General features: G+C 45.0%; 1 protein-coding gene across 3 annotated transcripts in view; it reads left to right on the top strand.

The window, feature by feature from the left end:
• The window catches only part of BSN (bassoon presynaptic cytomatrix protein), a 373610-nt gene that overhangs the window by 65149 nt on the left and 282644 nt on the right, over positions 1 to 25817 (top strand). For all 3 annotated transcript variants that reach the window (XM_077326011.1, XM_077326010.1, XM_077326012.1), the window contains exon 3: positions 14785 to 15627. In XM_077326011.1, coding sequence (XP_077182126.1) covers positions 14785 to 15627 — 843 coding nt within the window. The remainder of the gene's footprint in view (positions 1 to 14784; positions 15628 to 25817) is intronic.

The following is a 25817-nucleotide window of genomic DNA, read 5'->3' as shown; positions in this document are numbered from 1 at the left end:
ATCTACTGCATGTAGCTAGGTCATGTATTCTATATTAGCCAGAGCTTGTACATGAAAGCTTGCACTTTGAGTAAAACTTTTTTGGTCTTAAAGGTGCCGCTGGACTCAAAATTTATTCTATGGATTTCCCTGCTTTTTTTACTCATATCATTCTCCCAAAAATGGATTATTGTTATGTGGGGTGTGGGAGAATCCCTGAGGGGTTGCAGGAGAACTAACAGAAGCTGATTCCATAGCATATCCTTCTTTCCCATCTATGTGATACATGAAAAATCACTTATGCCCAACAGTGACCCCAAACCTCCACTGGTGGCTGCCTTCTGTCTGGGCCAAAAGACAATATTGGGACTGCAGATGTGTTCTGTCCTTTAGCACTAGTAAAAACAGTGTTAGGTTACCTCTTCTTGATGCCTCTGGTCAATCTTTTGAGACCTTTTCCTCATGGAGGGCTAAAACACAAGTGGCCTCCTACTTGCAAATGCAGGATAGTAAACCTCACATTCCAGCCCTCCTCACGGGAGACCCCTATCGCATATTCCTTAGCATGTCAATCACAGCACAGAAGTTCTCTTGTAGACTGAGGTCCATTCCGCACGACTTAAATATTGCAGAAGTCTTACCTTTGCTAAACGCTACAAATTCAAGGTTCCACATGATGTCGCAAACAATCTGCAACACTCCCACAAAAATCGCTTCGTTGTAGCACTTTACGGGAAATCCAGAAAATTGGATTCCCCCTGAAAAAATCACTACACTTCTGAGCACAAGCTGCAACACATCAGCAAAAGACATGTGCATTCTCAATGTAGCGGTAGAAAGAAAGTCCCTCCCCCGCTCTCACTCCCAAACTTCTGGAGAAGTGATCGCCATTTTCCCCCCTTAGACTGGGGAAAGCAACAAATGAGCAAGGCTTCTCAGAGGCTTCTCCGGCTAAAGTCCTTCCACAGAAGTGAAGTGAACGTCCGGAGAACTGAGCGCCTGAGAGTCAGCGCTTATGCCTCAGCAGCAGAAAGACCCATGGTCAGAACGGCTCTGGCTGAGCTCATGTGGAGCAGCGTTGCCCGGCAGGCGAGGCAACAGGCGAGAAGGAGCCCTGGAGCGGGGCTGGACAGCAGCGGCAGCAGCGGCGGCGGCGGCGGGGGGGTCCCTGAAGACAGCAGCAGCTCCCGAGGAAGAAGACGGGTCCCCCACCCCCTTCGCAGCCCCCCCAACTGCAGCAAGTCCACACCCCCCCCTTGCTTTTCAGCATGCCAGCAGCCCACAGTTTGCAAGGGGATCTTTCCCAATCAGCGCGCTTGTTGTCACTCTCATCATTTTTTCCCCCTTAGACCGGCAAAAGCAACGAACAAGCGAGGCTTCTCCAGCTAAAGTCCCTCCACAGAAGTGATTAACACAGTAATACAAAGCTCCCTACTGCAAGTGTCTTTAAAGTTCCCAAGCACAACACAGCCCCCTGTTCAGCACTGCCTGTAATTACAGCTACAAATCACGCCTGTGGGGGGGGGGGGATTTTTTTTTCTACTTGAGGAGCGTGTAAACGATTAATCACCAGCTCCTACGCCAGCAAAAGGTCTTTCTGATGCAACAATTGAACACAGATTCATTGCAACGGGTGTGTTTGGTTAAAAAAAAACAGTTCTTAAAGGGAAAGGGGCTTTTCGGGAGCATGAACACAACAGCCCATTGGCTGTTCCGTTTGATTGATGGCCAGGGGCGGGAAGAAGTGCAGAAAAAAATTGCTTCCTTTGTTGCGATTCCAGCGAGACCGGAAACCTGTGGGGAATGAATGAAACGCTACTGGGACTTCTATATTCCATTTTTTTAAAAAGGTATGCGGAATGATGAAATTCTACTATTTAATATAGCGTTTCTGCATTCTGTGAACAATTGGCAACATTGGTCCTGGTGCGGAATGGCCCTGAAACTTTCTCCTCTCCTTTGAAAATTAATTTTAAAAATTAATGTTTTTTAAAAAGGCACTTCGTTGTTATACGGCAATGCCATAACACAGATGCATTTTTAATACAAAAGTTACACTTCCACATTGCTATGGAGAAACGCCAGAATGATACGGCATTCTCCCCCCCCCTCCCATTTTGGGATTCATGGTGTTTTGGACTCTATTCATGTCTGGGTGGATTTGTGAGATGTTGGAAATGGTAACTAGAGGTCAAAGAGTGCTTCTGTGTGAATGGTAGGCTTTAAAACAAGGAGAATGCATGCCTGGATGACCGAGAAAAGGCTGCTTGATCACCCGTCCCTCCTTTCCCTTTTGTTCCACACCTCCAAAAAATACAAATGGGACTGTGTCTTGCCTGTGTGATTTTTGAGAGGCTAAACATGGGAAACTGGAGTCCAAAGAGTCATTTTGTGCGAACAGTAAGCTTTAAAACAAGGAGCATGCATGTCTGGATGATCGAGAAAAGGCTGCCCACCCCTTTTCCCAGCTCATTTTCCATCTCCAGAAAAGGGAAACGGGACTGTGTCTTGCCTGCCTGATCCCAAAAACAACTTGGACACTTTAAAGAAGTCCAGAATCACAGAGGCACAATAAGCCTAGGCTCAAAATCTGATATGCAGTGGGTATTTAATGCAATGGATATTTTTGCTAGGATTTCAGGAACAACCAGGGGCTTTACGCACCGGGATCTTTGTAGCAAATTGGTCACTGAATGAAAAATCGCCATTTAAAATAGTGGAATTCGTCGTTATGCATACCTGCCTTTGTAGTGGAATCCAGTCGCGTTTTGTAGCGTTTCCCACAGGCTTCCGGTCTCGGCAGAAATCGCTAGAAAGGAAGCGCTATTGCCGAGCTTGTCCCGCCCCTGGCCGTCAAGCAGCCAATGGGCAGCCGTTAGCATGCTCCCAAATAGCCCCTTTCCCTTTAAGAAAGGTTTAAAAAAAAAAACAGACCCATTGCAACGAATCTGTGTTAATTCGTTGCAACGGAGAGACCCATCCAGTTGCCTGTTGTGTTTGAGCTGTCGTTTGATCGTTGCCACGCTCCCTCCGAGTGAAAAAAAAAAATCCCCCCCCCTCTCACGGGCCCGATTTTCAGCTGAATGAATGTGTAAAAAATAAAGGGAAAATACATCAGCAAACGGGCTTCTCTGTTCTTTGTGCTTAGTGACTGAAGGGGAGGGACTGAAGCCGGGGAAGCCTCTAAACTGAAAGAGGCTCGCTGGTGCGTTTATCCCCGCTCGCTCGGAGAAAAAAAAAATGGCGATCGCTTCGCCGGAAGATCAGAGAAGAGAGCCAGGGGGAGGGACTTTGTAGAAACCGCAACAATGTTAACGCACAGGTCTTTTTCGCTAGTGTTGCAGATTGGTTGCAGGAGTGTATCGCTTTCCGGAGGGTGAATCCACTTTTGGGGATTTCCCTGAAAGCGCTACAAGGAAGCGCTTTTTGCAGATTGGTTTCAGGTGTGTGGCAGATTGTCGACGACGTTGTGCATAACAGCAAATCAGTAGCGTTTTCAATTGGCAACCATTGTGCTATTTTGAAGGTGTGCAAAAAGCCCCCCAGGGTCCTTCCATCCATTTCCATAGGTTGCTTGTGAGCCATAAAGCAACTTATCATAAAGTCACTTGTGGTATCAGCTTGGCCATGGGGCTTGGGGTAAAAGGTCCAAGGTGACATAATATAGAGTTGGCTGAGTAGCACTCAGCCAGTATCATATCAAGGGTATAACAGCTGGATGCAGGCCACTTGGGGAGTGAGGTGGAAGAGGACCGCTTCTCAGTCCCTCACTGTGCAGGTGCATGCCCCACCCACTTCTAGAGCAGTGGTCCCCAACCTTTTTTCGGCTGGGGACCGGCAGGGTGATGGTCACGCCCGCGCAGCATGCATGCGTGGCACATGCGCGCGCGCGGCCCTGATTCCCTCTCCCCCCCCCCTCCCGCAGTAAGAAGCTTCCTGGGCCGCAAGCTTGCGGCCCGGGAAGTTTTTTACTGCGGGGGGGAGCGGGGAGAGAGAACCGCGGCCCGGTGCCCTGGCCTTCGCGGCCCGGCACCGGGCCGCAGACCGCAGGTTGGGTACCACTGTTCTAGAGGATGTATTAGCACATGTGATGTTCAGCAAAGCCCTGCTTCTCTTTGGCATGAGTCCATCTGTGCATGATTTATATCTGGATAGCTCAGGATGCTCCCAGGCAACTCTCATTGTGTGACAGGTGGTGGCCAGGCATATAGGAAGGACTGTGAAAGTGAGCACTTTGTTTTTAAGCCAGCCACTTACAAAAAAGGTCTTTTAGGGCTTCAGTCCAGTCTTCCCACAACTCAGGCAGGCAAAAAGAGTCCCATTTTTGTCTTCTGGAGGTGAGAAAACAGCTGGGAAAGAGGGGGGGGCAGGTGATCAAGCATCCTTCTCCCGATCATACAGGGGTCTGAGCACTTTGTTTTTAAGCTAACTATTTAAATAAAATGACGTTTTCAGCTCCAGGGACCATGTTCAGTGTCTCAGAAATCCACCCAGACATAAAGTTCAAAAGTATGCGAATCCAAAAATAAAATGGGGATGCTGTCTCATTCTGGCATTTCTCCATAGCAACGTGGCAGTGTTGTGGCATTATTGCATAGCAACGCAGAATTGCCTTTTTAAAAAAATTAATTTTGGGGCTCAGGGGGGAAGAAAGATTCAGTCCACTAGAGAAATGCTGTGTTGTGATTGGTGGCTTGCTGTGATTGACAATCCAAGGAGCAGGGGGAGAAGTCCGGCTTGTTTTCCCTTGGAGACTTATCGGGAGGCAAAAAGCCGCGATGGGGCAGAGGGAAAACGCGGGAGGGGTCTCTCGTGATGAAGGCTGCAAACACGAGGTTTATCATTCTGCATTTGCAAGCAGGCAGCCACGCACATTTTACCCATCCCTTTATCTTTAAAAAGAAAATGCTTGCTAAATTAAAAAATGAAATAGTTGTGTTTTTTAAATTGAGCTCAAGTACAAAACAAAGAGGCTTGTGTGACCTGCAAGGCAGCAGGACATGTGTCAGGATCCCAAAACAGCCTTTGAAGTTCTGCAATTATTTCTTTAAAAAAAAAAACAACACAACTTCTGTCGATGGCAGCAAGAATGGTGGCTGCGCTGGGCAGTCTGGGAACACATAAAGAAAATCTTCAAGTGGCAGTTCTGTTCCGCTGCAATGAGTATCACTACTGTGCAAAAGGAACTTATTGGGAAAACCGTAACTTCTGAATAGTAGTAAAGGTAAAGATAAAGGTATCCCCTGTGCAAGCACCGGATCATGTCTGACCCTTGGGGTGACGCCCTCCAGCGTTTTCATGGCAGACTCAATACGGGTTGGTTTGCCATTCCCTTCCCCAGTCATTACCGTTTACCCCCCAGCAGCAAGCATTTTACCGACGGATGGAAGGCAGAGTCAACCTTGAACCAGCTGCTGGGATCGAACTCCCAACCTCATGGACAGACAGCTTCAGACAGCATTTCTGCTGCTTACCACTCTGCGCCACCAGAGTATTGTGCATTAAATAAAGCAGAGGGGATAGCCCCATCTTGTTAAATTTCAGAAACTAAGCAGGGTTGGCCCTGGTTAGTATTTGGATATGAGGCTGCTAAGGAAACCCTGGGTGCCTATGCAAAGGCAGGCAAACCATCTCTGAGCATTTCTTGCCTTGAAAACCCTAAAGTGTCGCACTTTCCAGAACAGCCACCATAGTGAAAGAATATTGCACTGGGTGCCGAGGAACGTATTTGAATGTCCAAATGCATGTTGTTTTTAATAAAGAGCTATAAAACCCAGAGTTCATGTCCCAGAAGGCTATTTGCTGGTAAAGTTAGAGGGTTGCTTAGGGTTGACCAACCCGCTGGTGGACACAGGTCCCCTTCTGACCGGTCTCACTTCCATTGCTGCCTATCAACTGGCCGCCAGGGGGGAACTTACCCTGAAAAGGAGGGAAATCCATCCAATGTGCAGCAACGTGTTTACAACACTGCCTGCATGACCCAGAGGTGATGTCATCACACCCATGACATTAAGATTATTGATATTTGAGCAAAAGATCCTATAGTAGAAGACAAATGTACCATAGGATTTCCCCTCGATTCAGAGCTTTGCCCCTGATATTCCAGAAATACGATGTCACTTCCAGGTCCCAGACACGTTGCTGTAAATTGGATGGGCCTCCCTGCTGCTCCCAGTTAGTCCCCCCCCCTCCACTGGTTCCTCCTAACAACCCTAGTGGTACTGTTTATAAAAGGATGCCTTCAGAATCCCTACCTATAGTGGGATTTGCAGAGACGTAGGTGCATAAAATGCTCAAGAATTATATTATTTTGTATGACGGCTTTGACATCATCAACTGTAGGGCTGTTTTCACAGAGTGGTCTATCAGTACTGTACCCTCTGGTTAAATTGCCCCTGTTACCTGCCATACAAATCTACCTTCTTTGTGTGTTTCTTCTGCTTCAGGCTTAAGGTACCAGTGAATGAAAACAATTTTGAGTACCAGCGATCCTTGTTGCCTTCAGACTACCCAGCTCTCACATTTCTATTTTAATTCTGCAAAAGACAAGAATGACTCCTCAAGGCCCGCTGAGGCCTCTTGTGTATTTGCATGTATATCACTTGGCTCTTTCCAAACAGCAAAAAAAAAACAATCCTTAAATGTTGTTGTCTTGATTCAGAAGAGGTAATGTCAAACTTAACTTATTGTTAGTTAATAACTACTAACTTGGTTTTTATGAGTTTTTACAAAATAAAAGAAACCTTTAACAACGGATAAAAAACCTACATTTTGGTTTGAAAGGCCCATGGAAAGATTTGCATTTCTTGCTTACAAAGCAGGGAAGAAAGAATTGTGTGTGTGCCCACATGCTTAGACCTTTCAGTCTTTTCCTGTAGCTAGGGAACAAAGAACATCTAAACTGGGACTAGCAAGGCATCAAATCACACAAGAATTATTTCTTAATGAACTGGAAGGATTGTCCCTTTGCCTTGGGCTGGGTTATTGGAGGAATGTTTGGCCAGTTACAAATAACAGTTCAGTGCATTGATTGGAAGACCTGCCCTCAGATAACAGCAGCATCTTGCTGTTGATGAAAACCTTTCTTTAGTGGCATTTTTCGGGAACAGTATTTTTTTTCTTTAACCCTTGTAAGGTTGATTTCTGACCCATTTGTGATTGAGGGGAGGGTGGTCCTACAGTAAGGAATCAGACAGGGTTTAACTCTGTTTTTAGTGCTGGGAAATTAGAATACCTGCTGCACACGACTATAAATTAAGATTGGTAGGAATTATTTTCTGTGGGTACATTGGTATTTTTGTTAAAAGGGTGGTTTCATTTATGGGATGAGTCTGGGAAATGTTTTCATATAAGCAACATGGTCTCAGTTAGGGAGAGCAGAGTACTTGGTTTAAAAATCCATAACCTTGATTGTTTTAAAGGCTGATTTAGACCGCAGCCTTAAAACATATGTTTGAGAGTAAACTCCATTGAACACAGGTACATTTACTTCTGAATAAACATGTTTAGGATCATGCTGTTAGAGATGTGCAAGGGAGATCTACACTTAATTTTAGGTACTCTAGTGTAGAAATCTGTTCATGTCAAGGGGACTTCCCTGAAATCAAAAGAATTACATGAGGGGGGGGGGGTGGAGAGAGGGGATATTATTAATCTTAAAAACAAATTACAAATGGTGCACAATTGCCTGTAACATAGCCTGATGACTGTCTTTACTGAAGAAAAGCAGCTTTAGGAAGAGCCCATTTTGAGTGGAGAATGTTTGGGAGGGGCAAGGGGTACTGATCTATTTTTCCACCAGCTGTTTTTCTGTACCCTTGCAGTTCTAAATTCATGCTAAAACACAGCTGTCAGGTAGAGCAGTGAGGGGTGTTTGTACAGATGGGTAGCAGACTGGATTTCTGACAGCACTTTTGAGTCCGAACATCTAGTTCAGTCTCCCCTGGTGCTGCTGCCTCAGTACAGCCTTTGTAGGTTTCCTGCTAAGTAAAGCAATTACTAGCTGCTGTGTCAGCATGATGGGAAGCATCTCCAATAAGTGCACTATTTTAAAGATTGGTATACGGCGAGGCCACCAGTTGCATGGCAAACGCTTATGGCACACTGATGTGGCTGTGTACTGTAAATCACAGAGAACTTTCTGCTTTTGCATTTATCTAGCAGAGGTTGTCTTGACAGCAGAATGATAACAGAGCTTCTTATTCTGTGCTCTCTCTTCCTTGCCCATTCCCTTTGTAATGCTACACTTTCCCCCCCACTAACACTGTGAAAATGGCCACTGGATATTCCAAAGACTAGGACTAAGTTATATACACTATGGGCCATTCCGCACGAGTTCAATGTAGCAGAAGGCTTGCAAATGGTAAATGCTACTAATTTGCCGTTCCGCATGACGTTGCACACAATCTGCAACAGTCCTGCAACACTAGCGCTAAAATTGCTTAATTGTAGCGATTTCGGGTGAATCCAGAAAAGTAGGTTCACCCTCAGAAAATCACTACACTCCTGCCAACAACCTGCAACACTTGCGAAAAAGATCTGTGCGTTCTCAGTGTAGCAGCTGCAACAAAGTCCCTCCACCTGGCTCTCTCCTCCGAACTTCCGGCCAAGCGATTGCCATTTTTCCCCCCTCGGAGCGAGAGGGGAAAGCAACTAGCCAGCGAGGCTTCATTCACCCAGCGAGGCTTCTCCAGCTACAGTCCCTCCACAGAAGTGCTTTAAAGCTCCCCTAAGTCCCCAAGCACAACACAGCCCCGTTTGCATGTTCCCTTTATTTTTGGCCGAAAATCGCACCCGTGCGGGGGGGGGGGGTTCACTCAGGGGAGCGTGGTAACGATGACTCGCCAGCTCACATGCCTGCTAGATGGGTCTCTATGTTAGGAAGAATCAAGGCATATTCGTTGCAATGTGTCTGTGTGTGTTTTTTAAAACCTGTGCTTAAAGGGAAAGGGGCTTTTCCGGAGCATGATAACTGTCATGAACTCCGATTCATGCCATCCATGGCCCCATCCGTCCCTGCATTTTTTCACACTTCTCTGTTCTCTCCGGCCGGCTCTGGCCAAGGCCGTAAAGCAATAAACCTGTCCTCTGAGATCCTCACTCCCTTCCTTTCCCAGCGGAAGAGGCTCCATACGAATGTATCAATCTTACTGTAAGTGTCCTTGCGGAGACAACTCAAAGTCTCAACAAAGTGCCAACCGCTTGATAAGATTCCTGGCCATCTGGCCGCTTGGGAACCGGCTTTCTTTTGTTACTTCTCTGCTCTCCCGCCGAAATACCTTCGGCCCCCCTCCCCTACTTGGTGAGCCCTATAACTACCCCACTTGTTCCCCTCACACTTTGTTATTATCAAGATCTTTGCTTATGAAGATCTTGGCATGCTTTAACATTCTGTGGACTTAGCCTAATAAAGCTACTTTTGAAATTTGCAACTGACTGTTGGATTTCGAATGCGCTTTCACCTGGGACTCCACAGGCTGGGCTCAGCCTGATTCCTGACAATAACAACCGCCCATTGGCTGTTTGTTTGATTGACAGCCAGGGGCGGGAACAAGCACAGAAAAAAATCGCTTCCTTTCTAGCGATTTTTGTGAGACCGGAAACCTGTGGGGAACAAATGAAACACGACTGGATTACACTACAAAGGCAGGTATGCAGAACGCCGAGATTCCACTATTTAAAATAGCGTTTCCGCTTTGTGAAACCGATTGGCAACATTGGTCCTTGTGCGGAACGGCCCTATATATTGGTCACCCAAATATATGATCCGGGTTTATTCCGATCCATGCCTCTTATCCATTTCTTTTACACATCTAGCACTATACGGTCTCTTTTAACAAGGGCTGATTCTGTGCCTACTTCCCCCCCCTTGCTGTGGATCCTGGTGAATTCAAATCAATTTGAACCTGGGTCTTTCTCCCCCCCCCCCAATTGAAACAGAAAACTTCAGAGCAGAGAGGGGGTAGGGTAGGATAGTGGTGGTCACGAATCTGAACTACTGTTCCTGAACTGGGGGGTGGGGATGAGTGACTCCAGCTGGCACTAGTGCTTTATTTTTTCTCTTTTGACTCCTGAGCCAGCAGAGAACAAGGCAAATATCTGTGGGCGAAAGCTCATGCCTTGAATAAATCTTTGTTGGTCTTAAAGGTGCTATTGGACTTGTTGTGCTACTTCAGACCAACATGGCTACCCACTTGAATCTATCCTTCTGGAGCACAGTCACTTTAAAACAGGGAGGGAAGCCTTGCAACCGGAAATCAGGAAGTCTTTGAACTGATGCCCTGGTCGATCAGGGGAGACTTCTTTGCTACGAGGCATGGAGCAGTCAGTTAATTCACAAAAAGGAGAAATCACATGACATCATAATCTTCTGGTTGCATTGTAGTATTATCACTGTAGTGTTTCTGCGTTCAGATTTGATGTATGGCCATTTAAAAAACTTAAAACCCTATTGCCATGCTAGGCTATCCCGAATTCTGTTGGGTTTGTTTGTTTGTTTATTTATTTATTTATTTCTGTTTATATACCGTCACTCACAACTGGTCATCTCATGGCAATTCACAAACAAGCATTAAAATTGCAATATAAAAACCCCATAAAACCCTGTACAAAAACAACAGATGGCAGCTTAATTAAAATCTCAACCCAAATACACCCAGCCCCGCTGTTCCAGCGAATGGAACCAGCTAAAGACCCCAAGCAAGATGACCCGGGGGTCTTGATGGTTGAAAGTTAGAAATAGAAATGGGGGGGGGGGATTTGCAGAACAAAACTCCGGTCACCACCCTGGTGGAAGAGCTACATCTTACAGGTCCTGCAGAACTCCGACAGCTCAGTCAAGGCCCCCAGCACTTCTGGGAGCTCATTCCACCAGGTTGAGGCCAAGGCCAAAAAGGCCCTGACCCTGGTTGGAATCAGGTGGACAGCCCAGGGGCCCAGCACAACCCCCAAATTCATATCTGCAAAGTGAAGGGCCCTGTGGGGGCCATAAGCAGGTGGGACCCAGGCAACATATGGCCTTAAAGGTTAAAACCAGAACCTTGAACTTGAATCAGAAGCAGACCGGTAACCAGTGCAGCTGCCGCAGCACTGGCTGGATATGGGCCCTCCAAGGTGTTCTAGTGAGGACCCTCGCAGCTGCATTTTGCACCAGCTGCAGTTTCCAGATCAAAGACAAGGGCAGGCATGCATAGAGTGAGTTACAGAAGTCTAATCTGGAAGTGATCGTTGCATGGATCATTGTGGCCAAGTGTTCAGAGAACAGGTAGGGCTATAGTAGCCGAGCTTGGTGAAGATGGAAAAATGCTTTTTTGGTTACTTTCATGATCTGAGCCTCCACTGACAAGGAGGCATCAAAGATCAACCCCAAATTCCTGGTGGCTGGTGTTAGTTGCACCCTGTCCAGGCAGGGGAGATGCACTTCCTGATCCTGCCCCCTTCTGCCCAACCACAGGACCTTAGTCTTGGAGGGGCTGAGTTTCAGACAACTCTGCCTGAGCCACTGCTTCCAAACAACTGACAAATGTATCCAGGGGGAGTCCGTCTGTCCGTCCATCAGGAGGTAGAGCTGGTTGTCATCCGCATACTGGTGGCAACCCAGCCCAAAGGCCTGGACCAGCTGGGTTAGAGGATACATAAATATGTTAAAGAGTGTGAGAGAAAGTATCGCCCCCTGTGGTACTCCACAAGGGATCAAGATGGGTAGCTGAGTTAGACAGTCTGTAGCAGTAGAAAAGAGCAAGAGCCCAGTAGCACCTTAAAGACTAAATAAAATAGCCCCAAATTGGACTTTGTTGTTGTTGTTAGGTGCAAAGTTGTGTCCGACCCATCGCGGCCCTATGGACAATGATCCTCCAGGCCTTCCTGTCCTCTACCATTCTCCGGAGTCCATTTAAGCTCGCATCAACTGCTTCAGTGACTCCATCTAGCCACCGCATTCTCTGTCGTCCCCTTCTTCTTTTGCCCTCGATCACTCCCAGCATTAGGCTCTTCTCCAGGAAATCTTTCCTTCTCATGAGGTGGCCAAAGTATTTGAGTTTCATCTTCAGGATCTGGCTTTCTAAGGAGCAGTCAGGGCTGATCTCCTCTAGGACTGACTGGTTTGTTCGCCTTGCAGTCCAAGGAACTCACAAGAGTCTTCTCCAGCACAAGAGTTCAAAAGCCTCAATTCTTTGATGCTCGGCCTTCCTTATGGTCCAAATTTCGCAGCCATACATTGCAACTGGGAATACCATAGCCTTGACTAGATGCACTTTTGTTGGCAGGGTGATGTCTCTGCTTTTTAGGATGTTGTCTAGATTTGCCATAGATTTCCTCCCTAGGAGCAAGCATCTTTTAATTTCTTTGCTGCAGTCCCCATCTGCAGTGATCTTGGAGCCCAGGAAAATAAAATCTGTCACTGCCTCCATTTCTTCCCCATTTGTTTGCCAGGAAATTGGACTTACACAGTAATAAATAATTTTAAAAGTATGCTTGGGTTCCTGCAAAGAAAAAAAAAACAGTGCTTAAGTCTCCCACCCCATCAAGGGAACAAAAACTAATAACTATTGATTCACAGCTACCAAAAGAGAACAGACCATCTCTGAGAGAACAGGAAGTAGTTAATTGTCTCAAAACAACAGAACATATGAAGCTGCGTTGTAAAGAATCAGTCCATTGAGCCCATCATGGTCAACACTGTTTACTCAGACTGGCAGCAGCTCTCCAAGGGCTCAGACAGAGAGGTCTTTCATATTACCAGCTGCCTGGTCCTACTAACTGGAGATGCCAGGGACAGAACCTGGGACCTTCTGCATGCCATACAGATGTTCTACCACTGAGCTACAGCCCCTCCCCTGTAACAAAGGGAAATTGTTGGGAGATGCAGGACTTGTGATGAAAGAGACCTCTAACCAGACTTATAACAGGATTTACTGGCAGGGGTAGATTTGTCTGTGAACCCCCGATTTCATTCAGCTTGTGTCTTATTGCAGAAAAGGATTCACTGACCAAAGATATTGGAATATTTGGTTAATATAGCAGAGTTTTGCCCAGTCAGTGAATAAATCTCCCCAGAAGTATAGTGCTGAAAAGGTAAACTTACATTTATTCAGGTAGATCCACTTCACATTCAGATTGCAGTCAAAAGAAGAAAAAGAAACCTAAAGAGTCCATTCCCTATCACAAATGTCCAGCTTGTCTGCTGTCACATGCTTGGGAGTAGGAGGGCATTGTATCTCCAGGAGAAACTTGCAGAGACTCTGTGGAAGGCCAAATGAGAGGGTAAGGAACCACCTGCAGAATGTGTATTTAGTACTTAATTCACGGCTTCCTCAATGCATCCCTGGTAAAGAGCTGTGCACAAGACTGCCAGGTGTCATAGCTGTATGTGGGGGGAACTTGTTCAGTTTGGGGATAAAATTCCTGGTCAGGAAGGCTGGCAATAAATAATTTAAGAAAAGAGCAAGTTCAGGGAGACTGGAACCATAGAATAGAAAAGGTGGAGTAGAAAGAATGTGTACCTGTTGCATAAAAAATCATTTTGATGCATTGCTAACGCCACAGTTGGTTCATTAAGAATCCTGACATTCTCAGCTATTATTTTGCTGTTTGTGGGTCTTACTTTAAGGCCATAATTGCTTGTTTCACAAAAACTCACGTTTGTGAAGAACGGTGATTATTCAGCAAACTGTGTGCTATATATTAATATTTATACAGTCATATGGTGTCCTGGGGAAACGACTTGCAGCTCCCATAAAGCTCCTTAATTAACTCGATTCAGATATTATTGTGTCACTGGTTATGTATCTCATGGGGAGAATGTTTCATTTGTTAGCACTTAGGTGAGGCATGCTGCAGCTTTCACTTTGTACCTAGGGATTTCATATTTATTGAGTGAAAGTATGTCTTGCTTTTAATCAACCATATATCTAGTGAAGATGAGGAAGGCTGTATTTTGCCTCTCTGCATGGCTGCTGTACTTGCCATTTTTTGAAGCTCTGGAACATTGAGAGTGTTACCTGACTGATACTTCACTTAACATCTTTTATCAGATAGCCACAATACTAAGTTGGAGCACACTAAGCTGCATCTGGCCATTGAATGCACTGCTGACTCACACTGGTCTATGACCCTCTTGGGGACATGTGAGGCTTCTAGTGAGCTTTCTAGTTGGGCTGCATTCATGCTGAGATGCTGCTCACATGAACGGGAGCTTCTGTGTAGGCTGATATGCCTGATTCTGACAGTCTGAAAAAGTTCCCGCAAATAGTGCGTCATGATTGTGTGACCCTGCTGGCAGATCAGCCAACTTGGCTTCTGAAGCACTCATGCAAGGCTCACTAAGTGTGAAGCAGCCCATAAAAATAAACTTGTGCTGGGCATATTAGAGGAACAGGGACTTCAGCAGAGGCCTTGAAATTATAGTGATAGTTTCTAGAAGGACAATAAATGCTCCTGACATTATTTCAGTAGCACAATATTTTTGAGGGGAAGGAGGTTAATTAATATCTGTATCTTTTTCCTGTTTCCTGTAAACTGCCCTGAGCCTCCGGGGAGGGCAATTTATAAATATAAATATAAATATAAATATAAATATAAATATAAATATAAATATAAATATAAATATAAATATAAATATAAATATAAATATAAATATAAATATAAATATAAATATGTATTAATTCTGTTCCTGTGATGGCCTTTGCTCTTTGGGTAGAAAAGGAACATTCCGGATCCAAGACTGTGCTTGTACTGCCAATTATAAACTATTGCTAGATGAATATAGCATGTATATTTTCATTGGGTCATGTTTGTTTTGTCTTCCAGGTGAAAGAATGGTTATGTTTAAATTGCCAGATGCAAAGAGCTTTGGGGATGGACATGACCACGGCACCTCGCTCCAAAAGCCAGCAGCAGCTACACTCCCCTTCTCTTTCCCCTTCCCATTCCCCAGCCAAACAGCCACAACCACAGCCCCAAGTGGCAGCCGGTCTAGAGAAACAACCAGGAACTATGCAGACAGGCCCCAGGCCAAGTGCTGGTGTCATGCAGCCTGAGCCCCCCAGACAACCCCCAGCTTCAGCACAGAGGGAACCACACAGCCAAGTCCAGCCAAAACCTGCTGCTCCTCAGGAAGTGGTGAGGTCCTCCCCTCAGCATCAACAAGCAAAGCCTTCATCCACTGATCAGAGAAAGACTGTGGGAGACTCCCCAGCTAAGACTCCGGCACCTCCTCCCAGTGCTGGATCACAAGAGCAGCCCCAGGAGGGACTCACTGGGAAACTCTTTGGATTTGGAGCTTCTCTCTTGACCCAGGCAAGCACACTCATGTCTGTCCAGCCAGAGGGCCCCCCACAAAGTCAACAGTCCCCTGGCAAAGTGCCTCCAAAAATTGTCTTCAGCGATGCCAGCAAAGAAGCTGGCCCTAAAGCCCCAGGCACTGCACCTGGAATGCAGGGTAAGGCTGGAACTGTCCCAGCTGCAAAGCAAGTGAAAGCAGAACACGTAACCAAGCCAAAGGAAGTGCCGAAAGAAAGGGTCTTGTGCCCCCTCTGCAAAGCGCAGATCAATGTGGGCTCGGGGGAACCCTCCAACTATAATACCTGCACAACCTGCAAGCAGCAGGTCTGCAACATGTGTGGATTCAACCCAACACCTCATCTGATAGAGGTAAGAAAGTTTCTCACTAGACTAGGTACCTTTCTTTCCATTTAGTGCAAATTTCCAGGGGTGGAAGAATATAGCCCTGATGGAGGGTTTGATGGAGCAAGTTGTAAACTAATGCTGACAGAATAAAAAATGCACCAAATAATATTTGTACAGTTTCCTGTCTCCCACCCTTTGCACATTTAGTAAGGTAGAGATTGTTGAACACAGAATATTGTTATTCTGATCCTGTGAGAAGGAGAAGGATTTTGAAGAAGGTAGCATCAGCAGCCAACATGTCATTTTCCAGTTTGGGGCAGAAAGGTGGAGGATCTTTTTGATTTTGTTACTGTTGTATTTGGTTTTGATAAGCTGAAGTGATAATGGATGGATGGATACTGGCAACTTTTTTTAGGTGCCAAAAAGATATTCTTGGATATTAAAGATATGAATAATTAAATTGGATGTATGGGTCTTTGTCCTGATGGCCAAAGAACTGCAATCAAGGAAAAGTCTTAAGCTACCCAGACTCCTGTTTCACAACACTGGCATCTATTTCATATTCTTTGGAATTAAAGGTTTTTTAAACAAGAATTCTGGACTTGGGTTACTGTTATTTGAAGGAAAAGTAGTACTGGCAGAAACATCAGGCATCCATTATTTCTGCTGAGGAACAAAGCCTCAGCGTTGTGAATTGTGCCAGGATGACCGTTTATGCACTGGAGGTTTCATGCTGGGCTGCAGGCTGGAGTTTTAGTTGTAGTAGGTTGCCCCACCTCTTCCTGCACCCACATGGGGGAGCATTTGACCTGGTGCACCTCATGCACCCCCAATTTGTGCTCCAGCACAGGAGCTGGGGCAGTGAAGTTCCCAGTGCATAAACGGTCGATGATGCCAGTGCTGAATAATGGATTTGCCAGAAGGATTGGTGTGGCAAACTCTTTGCAGCTGTTTGGAAATATACTTATATTTTTCTCCAGTTCTTCTAGATCCTGTCGTCATTCATTCATATATAAATCTCTGTGCTATTGCTGTATATGTGTATAGATTTCAAATACAACTCATACAAAAAGGATCTCATTTGGGATTAGTTTAGCTTTTCCAGAGTACAATAAAACCACTTTATCTGTGGAGCATTTGAGAGAAAAGTTTCAGAATCAATAATTTGGTTTAACTGTATGAAGATAGATTGCTATTGAGATGGGGAGAAAAGGTTAATTTGAATAGTTACCTGAAGTTTGGATGAAAATGTGGATGCTACTATTTGTATTTTGGGCATGGTCAATGTTTCTTTTAACACCTGGGAATTGCTTCATTTTACTGCATTAGCTTCCTTTCAGAGTTGGTCTTACAAGCTTCCTATACAAAATGGGACTAGATCAGAGACAGGCACCAGTTCTTGATGCTGTGGGAATTGCTGTAGACATGTGGGAAGTGGATGCCTTCTGCCTCTAAATTAGCACTGAAGAAGCACTGTGGCACCATTATGCATGGCCGCCGAAACGGCGATTTTGGGTCACATGGAAAACGCGGAGAGGGAAGAAGCCAAGCAAACCGCTTATGCACGGGATGGGACGCAATGGCGGCAAAACCCAGAGTAACCGATTATGCACACGGTGATCCTGGCGCCTCTTCTGGTTGCGCCCCAGTCACCCAGAAGCTGCGCTTTCTTCCGCATTTCGCTAACGCGGCTTTTTTGGCGGCATGTACCGAATCTGTGGCCGATTGCAACTAGCACCATGCGTTATCGGTGATTTTAGTCGCCGCCATTCCACCCCGAATGTGTGTTATTCCCCCCGTGCATAATGGGCCTATGAGATGCTGCACTGCTGGCATGTCTGTTACTTGGGAGAGACACAGAACTGATTACCTGGCCCAGTTCCAAGTTGTAAATTTCCCCACCCAGTCTTTCCATTTCTAAAAGAAAAATTCTGTTTTGACGTTTCAAGTGGTTGCAGATGTTTCCCACACAATTTTGAACTATTTCTGGTTTCCTTTAACTGATGCTATTAAATGGCTGTCATATTCTACACACTGTTAACAGTGCTGCATTTAAGCAATTGAGCTGAAACATCAGTAATTCTTAGCCTTATATAGCAGTTGCAGAGTTTAAAATGTGTCATGTATTTTATCCCACTGAAACTGCCTGCAAGATCTGTAAAATAAAGCATGTTATATACCATTGTTAATGAAAAGTCACACAGCCCCCTTTCTAGGGTTGCCCACTCAAAGCTGGAAAATGCCTGGAGATTTGGGGACACATCCTGGGGAGGACAAAGTTCATGAAGGGAAGGGAGCTCAACAGGGATGTGGTGCCATAAAGTTCACCTTTCAAAGCTGCCATGTTCTCCGAGGGCACTGCCCTGTGTCATCAGGAGAACATTCAGAGTGAACATCTGGAGGTTGGCAACTGTACCCCTTTCCAGAAGGAAACCCGTCTCCACTGCCCAATATTGCAATTACTGCAAGAGGCAGATTTGGCTATCCTACTTGCAGATACGAAACTGAAATGGAATGTGCATTTATTTAAAAAATCTAATCCTTAGGGGAAGAATTCATAAGAGTTGTTTTGTTGCTGCTTTTACATAAAATTAAAGGGGATGGGAAATCAAGGCATGGTTCTCCAGCATTTTCTCTTCTTGTACCCTATGTTCAGTAAGCTGGATAACTCTGCCATCTGTATGACCTGGAAGGTCCATGACTCAGGTCCATTCTGCACAAGTTTAATGTAGCAGGAGTGTGGCAAATTGTAATCGCTACTAATATGCAGTTATGCACGACATTGTACACAATCTGCCACACTCCTGAAACAGTCCTGCTAAAAGCGCTTCGTTGTAGCGCTTCCAGGAAAATCCCAAAAGGTGGATTCACCCTCTGGAAAGCACTACACTCTTGCAAGCAATCTGCAACACTAGTGAAAAAGACCTGTGCATTAACATTGTTGCGGTTTCAGCAAAGTCCTTCCCCCTGGCTCTCTCCTCTGAACTTCCAGAGAAGCAATTGCCATTTTTTTTTCTTGGAGCGAGTGGAGAGCAACGAACCGGCGAGGCTTCATTCACCCAGCGAGGCTTCTCCGGCTGCAGTCCCTCCATAGAGCTGCTTTAAAGCTCCCCTCAAGTCACCAAGCACAACACAGCCCCATTTGCAAGTTCCCTTTATTTTTGGCCGAAAATCGTGCCTGTGCATGGGGGGGGGATTTTTTTTTCACTTGGGGGAGCGTGGCACCGATGAACCGGCAGCTCACAGGCCAGCTGCCAGCTAGATGGGTCTCTATGTTAGGAGGAAGCAAGGAATCAAGGAATCAAGGCATATTCGTTGCAACGTGTGTTTTTCTTTTTTAAAAAAACCTGTTCTTAAAGGCAAGGGGGCTTTTCCGGAGCATGGTAACAACCACCCATTGGCTGCTCGCTTGATTGATGGCTAGGGGTGGGACAAAACACGGAAAAAAATTGCTTCCTTTCTAGCGATTTTTGCCGAGACCGGAAACCTGTGGGAAACGATTGAAACGCAACTGGATTCCACTACAAAGGCAGGTATGAGTTATGCCGATTTCCACTATTTAAAATTCCATTTTTTCTTTCTGAAAGCAATTTGCCACATTGAACCTTGTGCGGAATGGGCCTCAGATTTCCTAGTTTTGTTGCTGAAATGCATGTAGTTAAGTTTGTCCGATAAAGGAGGTTAAAACAGTCTTCACAATTGGTCATATATGGTTTCTGCTTGTGGTGTTCTAGTCCACTAGCCAATTTATGACAGTCAAAATTCTTCACAGGCATAAAAGGCTAAGTGCAACTGTTGACCTGTGAATTTGCGGCTACTAAAGTCAATAATTCATGTTCGACTATTCATTCTGTGCATGAATTACAGAACTAAAAAAGACCAAAACAGTGGGGATAATTGTATTACTGTGTGCTTTTCTTTTGTTTATAAGCATTACACAATCTTTACTGAATATTAATTAAAGACTGATAAATAATACCCAAGACTACAGGCAATTTAAATCATGTGTACAAAACAGAAAGACAGACCGTGCTGTGTGGTTCCGAAGTTCTTTTATCTGTTTCAGATTTATAGCCCTAACAGAAAGCTGAATTTATGTGTGTTGTTTAAATAAGAGTTGACTTGGCCTGTTAAAGGGACAGTGCAGCAAAATAGTGCCTACCCATTGCATTTAGAACAGGTACGGTTCTACCCTGCCTTAGAGAAGAAGTGGTTTTCTTTCTTTTATTTACTTAAAATATCTTAACTCACTTTTCTCTTGCACTCACAACAGCTTACACTTTTTAAAAGAAAAGACAGCAAGACAAAAAGACTCTCTTTGGTTCCAGATAAGTATTCCGCATATCAGCCAGATATTTTCAGATTAGACTGTCAAAGCATGTTGATACCAATTGGCCTTACATCGCTTGTTAATGGAGGATAAGCTCCAAAGGCTTGGAGTAATATGTGCAGCACCTGGGAGCAGCTCCTTGTCAGGCTTGAGCAGCTGCGGGGCCTGAGCCTATGGAACAGCAGCCCTTCGAGGATTGTTCTCCCCTTTAGCTGGATATGGCACACAGAGCTTGATATTTCATTGAATCTGAAACTACCAAATATTGCCCATATTTGAAGAAAGCTAGGGAGTGCCATAAGAGATTTTAAGTACCCTTTTCTTAGAAATATAGAATCATAAGAGCATTTAAGTACTCTTTTGTATCTGTGCAAAACTGTAAATGAGGTCTCTGGTAATGCCAGTAAGTATACTTACCATTTATATTGAGCTGCAAGTATTTAACATACACTATCACTCATCCTCCCAGCAGTCTTGTAAGATACGACAGGTGTTGGGAGGGCTTGCATGATACTTCCTGTAGCTGAGCTGAGATTTGAAATGGCCCCAGCCACACCTAGCCACTATCATCATCTTCATCATAATTTTTCTACCTCGCCTTTCCCGTGAGGTTTAGGGTGAGTAACATCAATTTATAGGCAATCATAAATAGCATTAAAAATAAAACCTGTCACTATCTCCATTTCTTCCCATCTATTTGCCAGGAATTGAGAGGGCCGGATGCCATGATCTTCATTTTCTTGATGTTGAGTTTCAAGCCAACTTTTGCACTCTTCTCCTTCACCCGCATCAACAGGCTCTTTAGTTCCTCTTCACTTTCTGCCATTAGAGTGGTATCGTCTGCTCCACACAATCAAAGGCTTTAGCATAGTCAATGTAGCAGAAGTAGATGTTCTTCTGGAAAGCTTTCTCCATGATCCAGCGTATGCTGGCAATTTGAGCTCTAGTTCCTCTGCCTCTTCTAAATCCTGCCTGTACTTCTGGACCAAGGGACCAAGCCCTATGAAGATAGGTTGAAGGACTTGGGAATGTTCAGCCTGGAGAAAAGGAGGTTGAGAGGGGACATGATAGCCCACTTTAAGTATTTGAAAGGTTGTCATTTGGAGGAGGGCAGGATGCTGTTCCCATTGGCTACAGAGGAAAGGACACGCAATAATGGGTTTAAACTACAAGAACAATGATATAGGCTAGATATCAGGAAAAGAATTTTCACAGTCAGAGTAGTTCAGCAGTGGAATAGGCTGCCTAAGGAGGTGGTGAACTCCCCCTCGCTAGCAGTCTTCAAGCAAAGGTTGGATACACACTTTTCTTGGATGCCTTAGGATGCTTTGGGCTGATCCTGCGTTGAGCAGGGGGTTGGAGTAGATGGCCTGTATGGCCCCTTCCAACTCTATGATTCTATGATTCTATGATTCTAAGTTCTCGGTCCACATATTGCTGGAGCCTAGCTTGTAAAATTTTGAGCATAACTTTGCTAGCATGATGGCTTGTTAAACTATATATTTTAAATTATATGTGTTTTTAAATGTTTTTAAATTATATGTGTTTTTAAATGTTTACAATCTTTTAAGATAATCTGAACACTTTAAAATATGTTAATAAATGACCATGGCCTTCAGTTATATTGCATATTTGGATTTACACTGTTCATAGTTATATTAGGCAACACTTAGTAGAATTATGTAAGAGCCTCTTGTGGCGCAGAGTGGTAAGCAACAGAAATGCTGTCTGAAGCTGTCTGTCCATGAGGCTGGGAGTTCGATCCCAGCAGCCAGCTCAAGATTGAAGAAGAAGAAGTTGGTTCTTATATGCCGCTTTTTCCTACCCGAAGGAGGCTCAAAGCGGCTTACAGTCGCCTTCCCACTCCTCTCCCCACAACAGACACCCTGTGGGGTGGGTGAGGCTGAGAGAGCCCTGATATCACTGCCCGGTCAGAACAGTTTTATCAGTGCCATGGCGAGCCCAAGGTCACCCAGCTGGTTGCATGTGGGGGAGTGCAGAATCGAACCCGGCTCGCCAGATTAGAAGTCCGCACTCCTAACCACTACACCAAACTTGACTCAGCCTTCCATCCTTCTGAGGTCGGTAAAATGAGTACCCAGCTTGCTGGGTGGTAAAATGGTAATGACTGGGGAAGGCACTGGCAAACCACCCTGCATTGAGTCTGCCATGAAAACGCCGGAGGGCGTCACCCCAAGGGTCAGACATGACTCGGTGCTTGCACAGGCGATAGTATAATTAGTGAGTTTAAAAAAAGGAAACTAAGCAAAGTAATCTTTTAAATAAATAAGCATGGTCAGTGGGGAAATGTAAAATTAACAGTCAGACAATATGAGTATCTACTGGAAATCTTGGAAATCCTTCATATCAAACTTGGGAGCCAGTGGTTGTTAAGAGCGATCACTTCTAATCTGGAGAGCTCATAGTTTATATTTAACCCATCCTCCTACTGCCTAATCCCAGTTTATCAAGAAGTCTCTTCAGACCAACTCTAGTCACGGACATCAGCACCATGTTGTCTGCATAAAGTAGAATCAACACCTTTGTTTGAGCAACTGATGGGAGTGTAAGTTCAGATCCCTCCAACTTGGTAGCTAAATCATTTAGGTACAGATTAAACAGCAAAGGTGCCAACACACACCCTTGTTTCACCCCCTTTTGGACTGGTATTTCATTTATCAATGAGCCATAAGTTCCTTCCTTGACTCTTATGGTAGTATTTAAGTGGAGCTATCTTATCAGAAATACTAAGTGCGTCTCAACCCCAAGGTTCAGAAGTTTCATCTAGAGCCTTTCCCTGTCCAGTGAGTCAAAAGCTGCTGCTAGGTCAACACAGGCCACATATAAAGCATATAATGTGGCCTTTCATAGCTGATGCTGCCAAATAGTATAGTGTCTGGCAATGTTCAATAGTTGAGCAGCATTTTTTGAAGCCTAATTGACAAGGATGTAAGACATTCACGCCCCTGTTTTGGACTGGCTTTGTATCTGTGCCAATATGGCAATTGAGGACCCCATACATTATGTCCTAGACTGTCCTCTCTATGATGACCTGAGAAACAAATTTATTGGGAAACTACTGCCCTGGGGCAATAAAAAAACTGACAATCTGACTTTTCTGTTGTCAGACAAAGATCTTTATGTCTCCACTAGAGTGGCACTTCTTGCAATGGCTGCCAGAAAAACTAGGGCCAATTTATGCAAATAGCACTTCTAAGGTTTGATGATCTTCTCTTAAAATGCCAATCTTATTTCTGTATTTTATTGATCACACTATTTTAGATTTGATCATTTTATGCATACTTTTACATACCACTTGTTTGGTCATATCCTTTTTGTACGACCTTGTTTCTATATGATTGTGACAGCTAATGGCTAATACAATAAACTTTTAACTACTAAAATCTGGAGAGCTGGGTTTGATTCCCCACTCCTCCTCCACATGCAGCCGGCTAGTCACAGCTGTTCTCTGCACCCATAGGGCAGCAGAGCTAATCCCTGTGGACACACAACATCAGTGCCGGCCTGGTCCCCTCTCAGGCCTGGTGCACATTAGGGCCTCCACTGCCCTATGTTCCCCAATCTGCTGCAGGGGCCAATGGGGCCTGTCCAGCTGCAGGCCCATGTGGACATGGACCTGCCAGCCCAGAGGGGGCAGGAAATGCCCCACTTGGTTCTGCAGCACTTCACAGCGCCACAGGGCCAAATGGGGCATTTTTTCCTTTGCATGAAGGTAGGATTGCATTTCCATGCATTCCCACCATCATACAAAGAAGTCCCCCCTCTACCCCCTCCAAGCGCAGGAACTTTTCTTCCCCAGCTGCATCCATGAAGATGCAGTAATCCAAGGCAAACAGGGTCCACCACCAAAATCGGTCCCCTGTCAGGACACAGGAAGCAGTGGAGCATGCTGCTCCACTACAATGCACCGGTGGCGGCCTGGTGTGGCCGCTGCCATGCAGAATCGGTATCAAGGTTCTCTCAGTCTTACCTACCTCCAGGGTGTCAGTTTTTGGGGAGAGGAAGGGTAGTGAAAAGTGGGGTATAAAAACCAATTCTTCTTCTTCTAAAGAAGTGAAATATAACCCTTGGCTCACTACTATTTTCTATAAAACCACATGATTGGTGAGCAATTTAAGGTGAAATAAGGATGAAGGAAGGGATTTCTGAATTCTTCCCCATCTTCATTTATCTCTCACCCCCAAGTGAGATTCTCCAAACTGAAGAAAAAACTGGTGACCTCTATGATAGACTCTGGTCCCTGACTTCCCATCATCTTCAGGTCTTGGCACTGAGCCTGCCAAGAGTTAGGTCCATTTAAAAGAACTTACAAGATATGTCTATGCAATTCTAAAATCATATTCACCCATTTAGGACAGCCTCCACCATGTAACAGTGAAATGTTCTTATGAACATTTCTCTGTTCTTATGAAATGTGTTCTTCTGAAAAAGTGTCCTTGCACATGAAAGCTTATACCCAGAATCAAACCTCCTCAGATATCAGACATTTTAGAAACTCTGACTTCAACAAGTGCAAGGCCATTCTGCCTTACATTGCACACTGGACTAATTAATTTAAGTAGGCAGCCATTTTGCTATGAAGCAGCAGAACAAATTTAGAGTCCAGGGGCACCTTTAAAGCCAACAAAGTTTTATCCAAGGTATGAGCTTTCATGTGCATGCATACTCCCTCGGACTAATTAATGTTCTCCAACTCAATTGCTATGATTTTTAAAAATAATGATGATGTTTATCTCCTTGGAGACTTCCTTAGCTTGCACAAAGGACTTCAGTGGTCCATTTATTTTGGAATCTCTTACTCCTCTGCACCAGTTTAGCGTAGCATGATCCTGTGACTAACAATTTATAGAATATCTCCAGAGAAGACTGTGTTGTGCCTTCCTCAGCTAGGCTGAGTCCGCGAGAGATTAAAAGATGGGCTTTAGCTCTTCCTTCTGAGGCCTTGTTGCAGGAAGCAGAGGCGTAGATTGCAGTTCTTATTCTGTGTGCAGAAATGATCCACCGCAGCAGCCTTGTCCTTCCTTAGCTGTTCTAGCTCTGCAGTCCCTGAGGTCAGCCTTTGCAGTTCTGAACAGGCCAGGGGCCTGAACTGTAGAGGAAGATGAGCCCCATGGAAACAGTTAAGGGATAATATTTGCATTGCTCTTGTGTGTAGATTAGATTTCTGTTTCAAGCAATGCCGTGCTTAGGTTAGTTGACCACACAGAAGATGACACATTCTCAGCAGTCTGTAGACATGATTAGAATGGCAAAACTTGAGTGGTGGGAGTGACAGGCAGCTCTGTGAAGCAGAAGATTTCAGGAGACGCTGCCATGTAATAATCACATTCAGAAACTGCGAAGAAAATTAAAAGTGAAATGAAAGGGAGTTCGCCTCAGCCTGGGAGGGAAAGGACGATGAAAAGTGGATGTGACATATAGGACTCTAGCCAAGGGTGATGCCTCAGCCTATTTAAGAGAGGTAATAAACTCCCAGCCACAATATACATGTTACTAGCACTGATGAAGAGCAGCTAAGCTGTAGTTGTACAGGGAAGAGGAACAGGTCTCACCCAAGTAGATGCGTGAAGGAAGTCCGCACCCAGGTGAACACTACCATCTCTGTAGCCAGGGCAGAGACATGTAAATGAAGTGGCAGAATTACATGTTCAATGACTGGCTCTGTTCTCAAGAAACAGAAACCAGGGGGGGGGGGGATATGTCAATACTGTGTAAGTGTTGTTGTTGTTATGTGCAAAGTCGTGTCCGACCCATCGCGACCCCATGGACAATGATCCTCCAGGCCTTCCTGTCCTCTACCATTCTCCGGAGTCCATTTAAGCTCGCATCAACTGCTTCAGTGACTCCATCCAGCCACCTCATT

Source organism: Paroedura picta, chromosome 3 (assembly GCF_049243985.1).
Source record: "Paroedura picta isolate Pp20150507F chromosome 3, Ppicta_v3.0, whole genome shotgun sequence".
In the NCBI taxonomy this organism is placed as follows: Eukaryota; Metazoa; Chordata; class Lepidosauria; order Squamata; family Gekkonidae; genus Paroedura; species Paroedura picta.
Note: the sequence above shows the minus strand (reverse complement) of the source record. Positions and strands in the feature narration are given on the sequence as shown.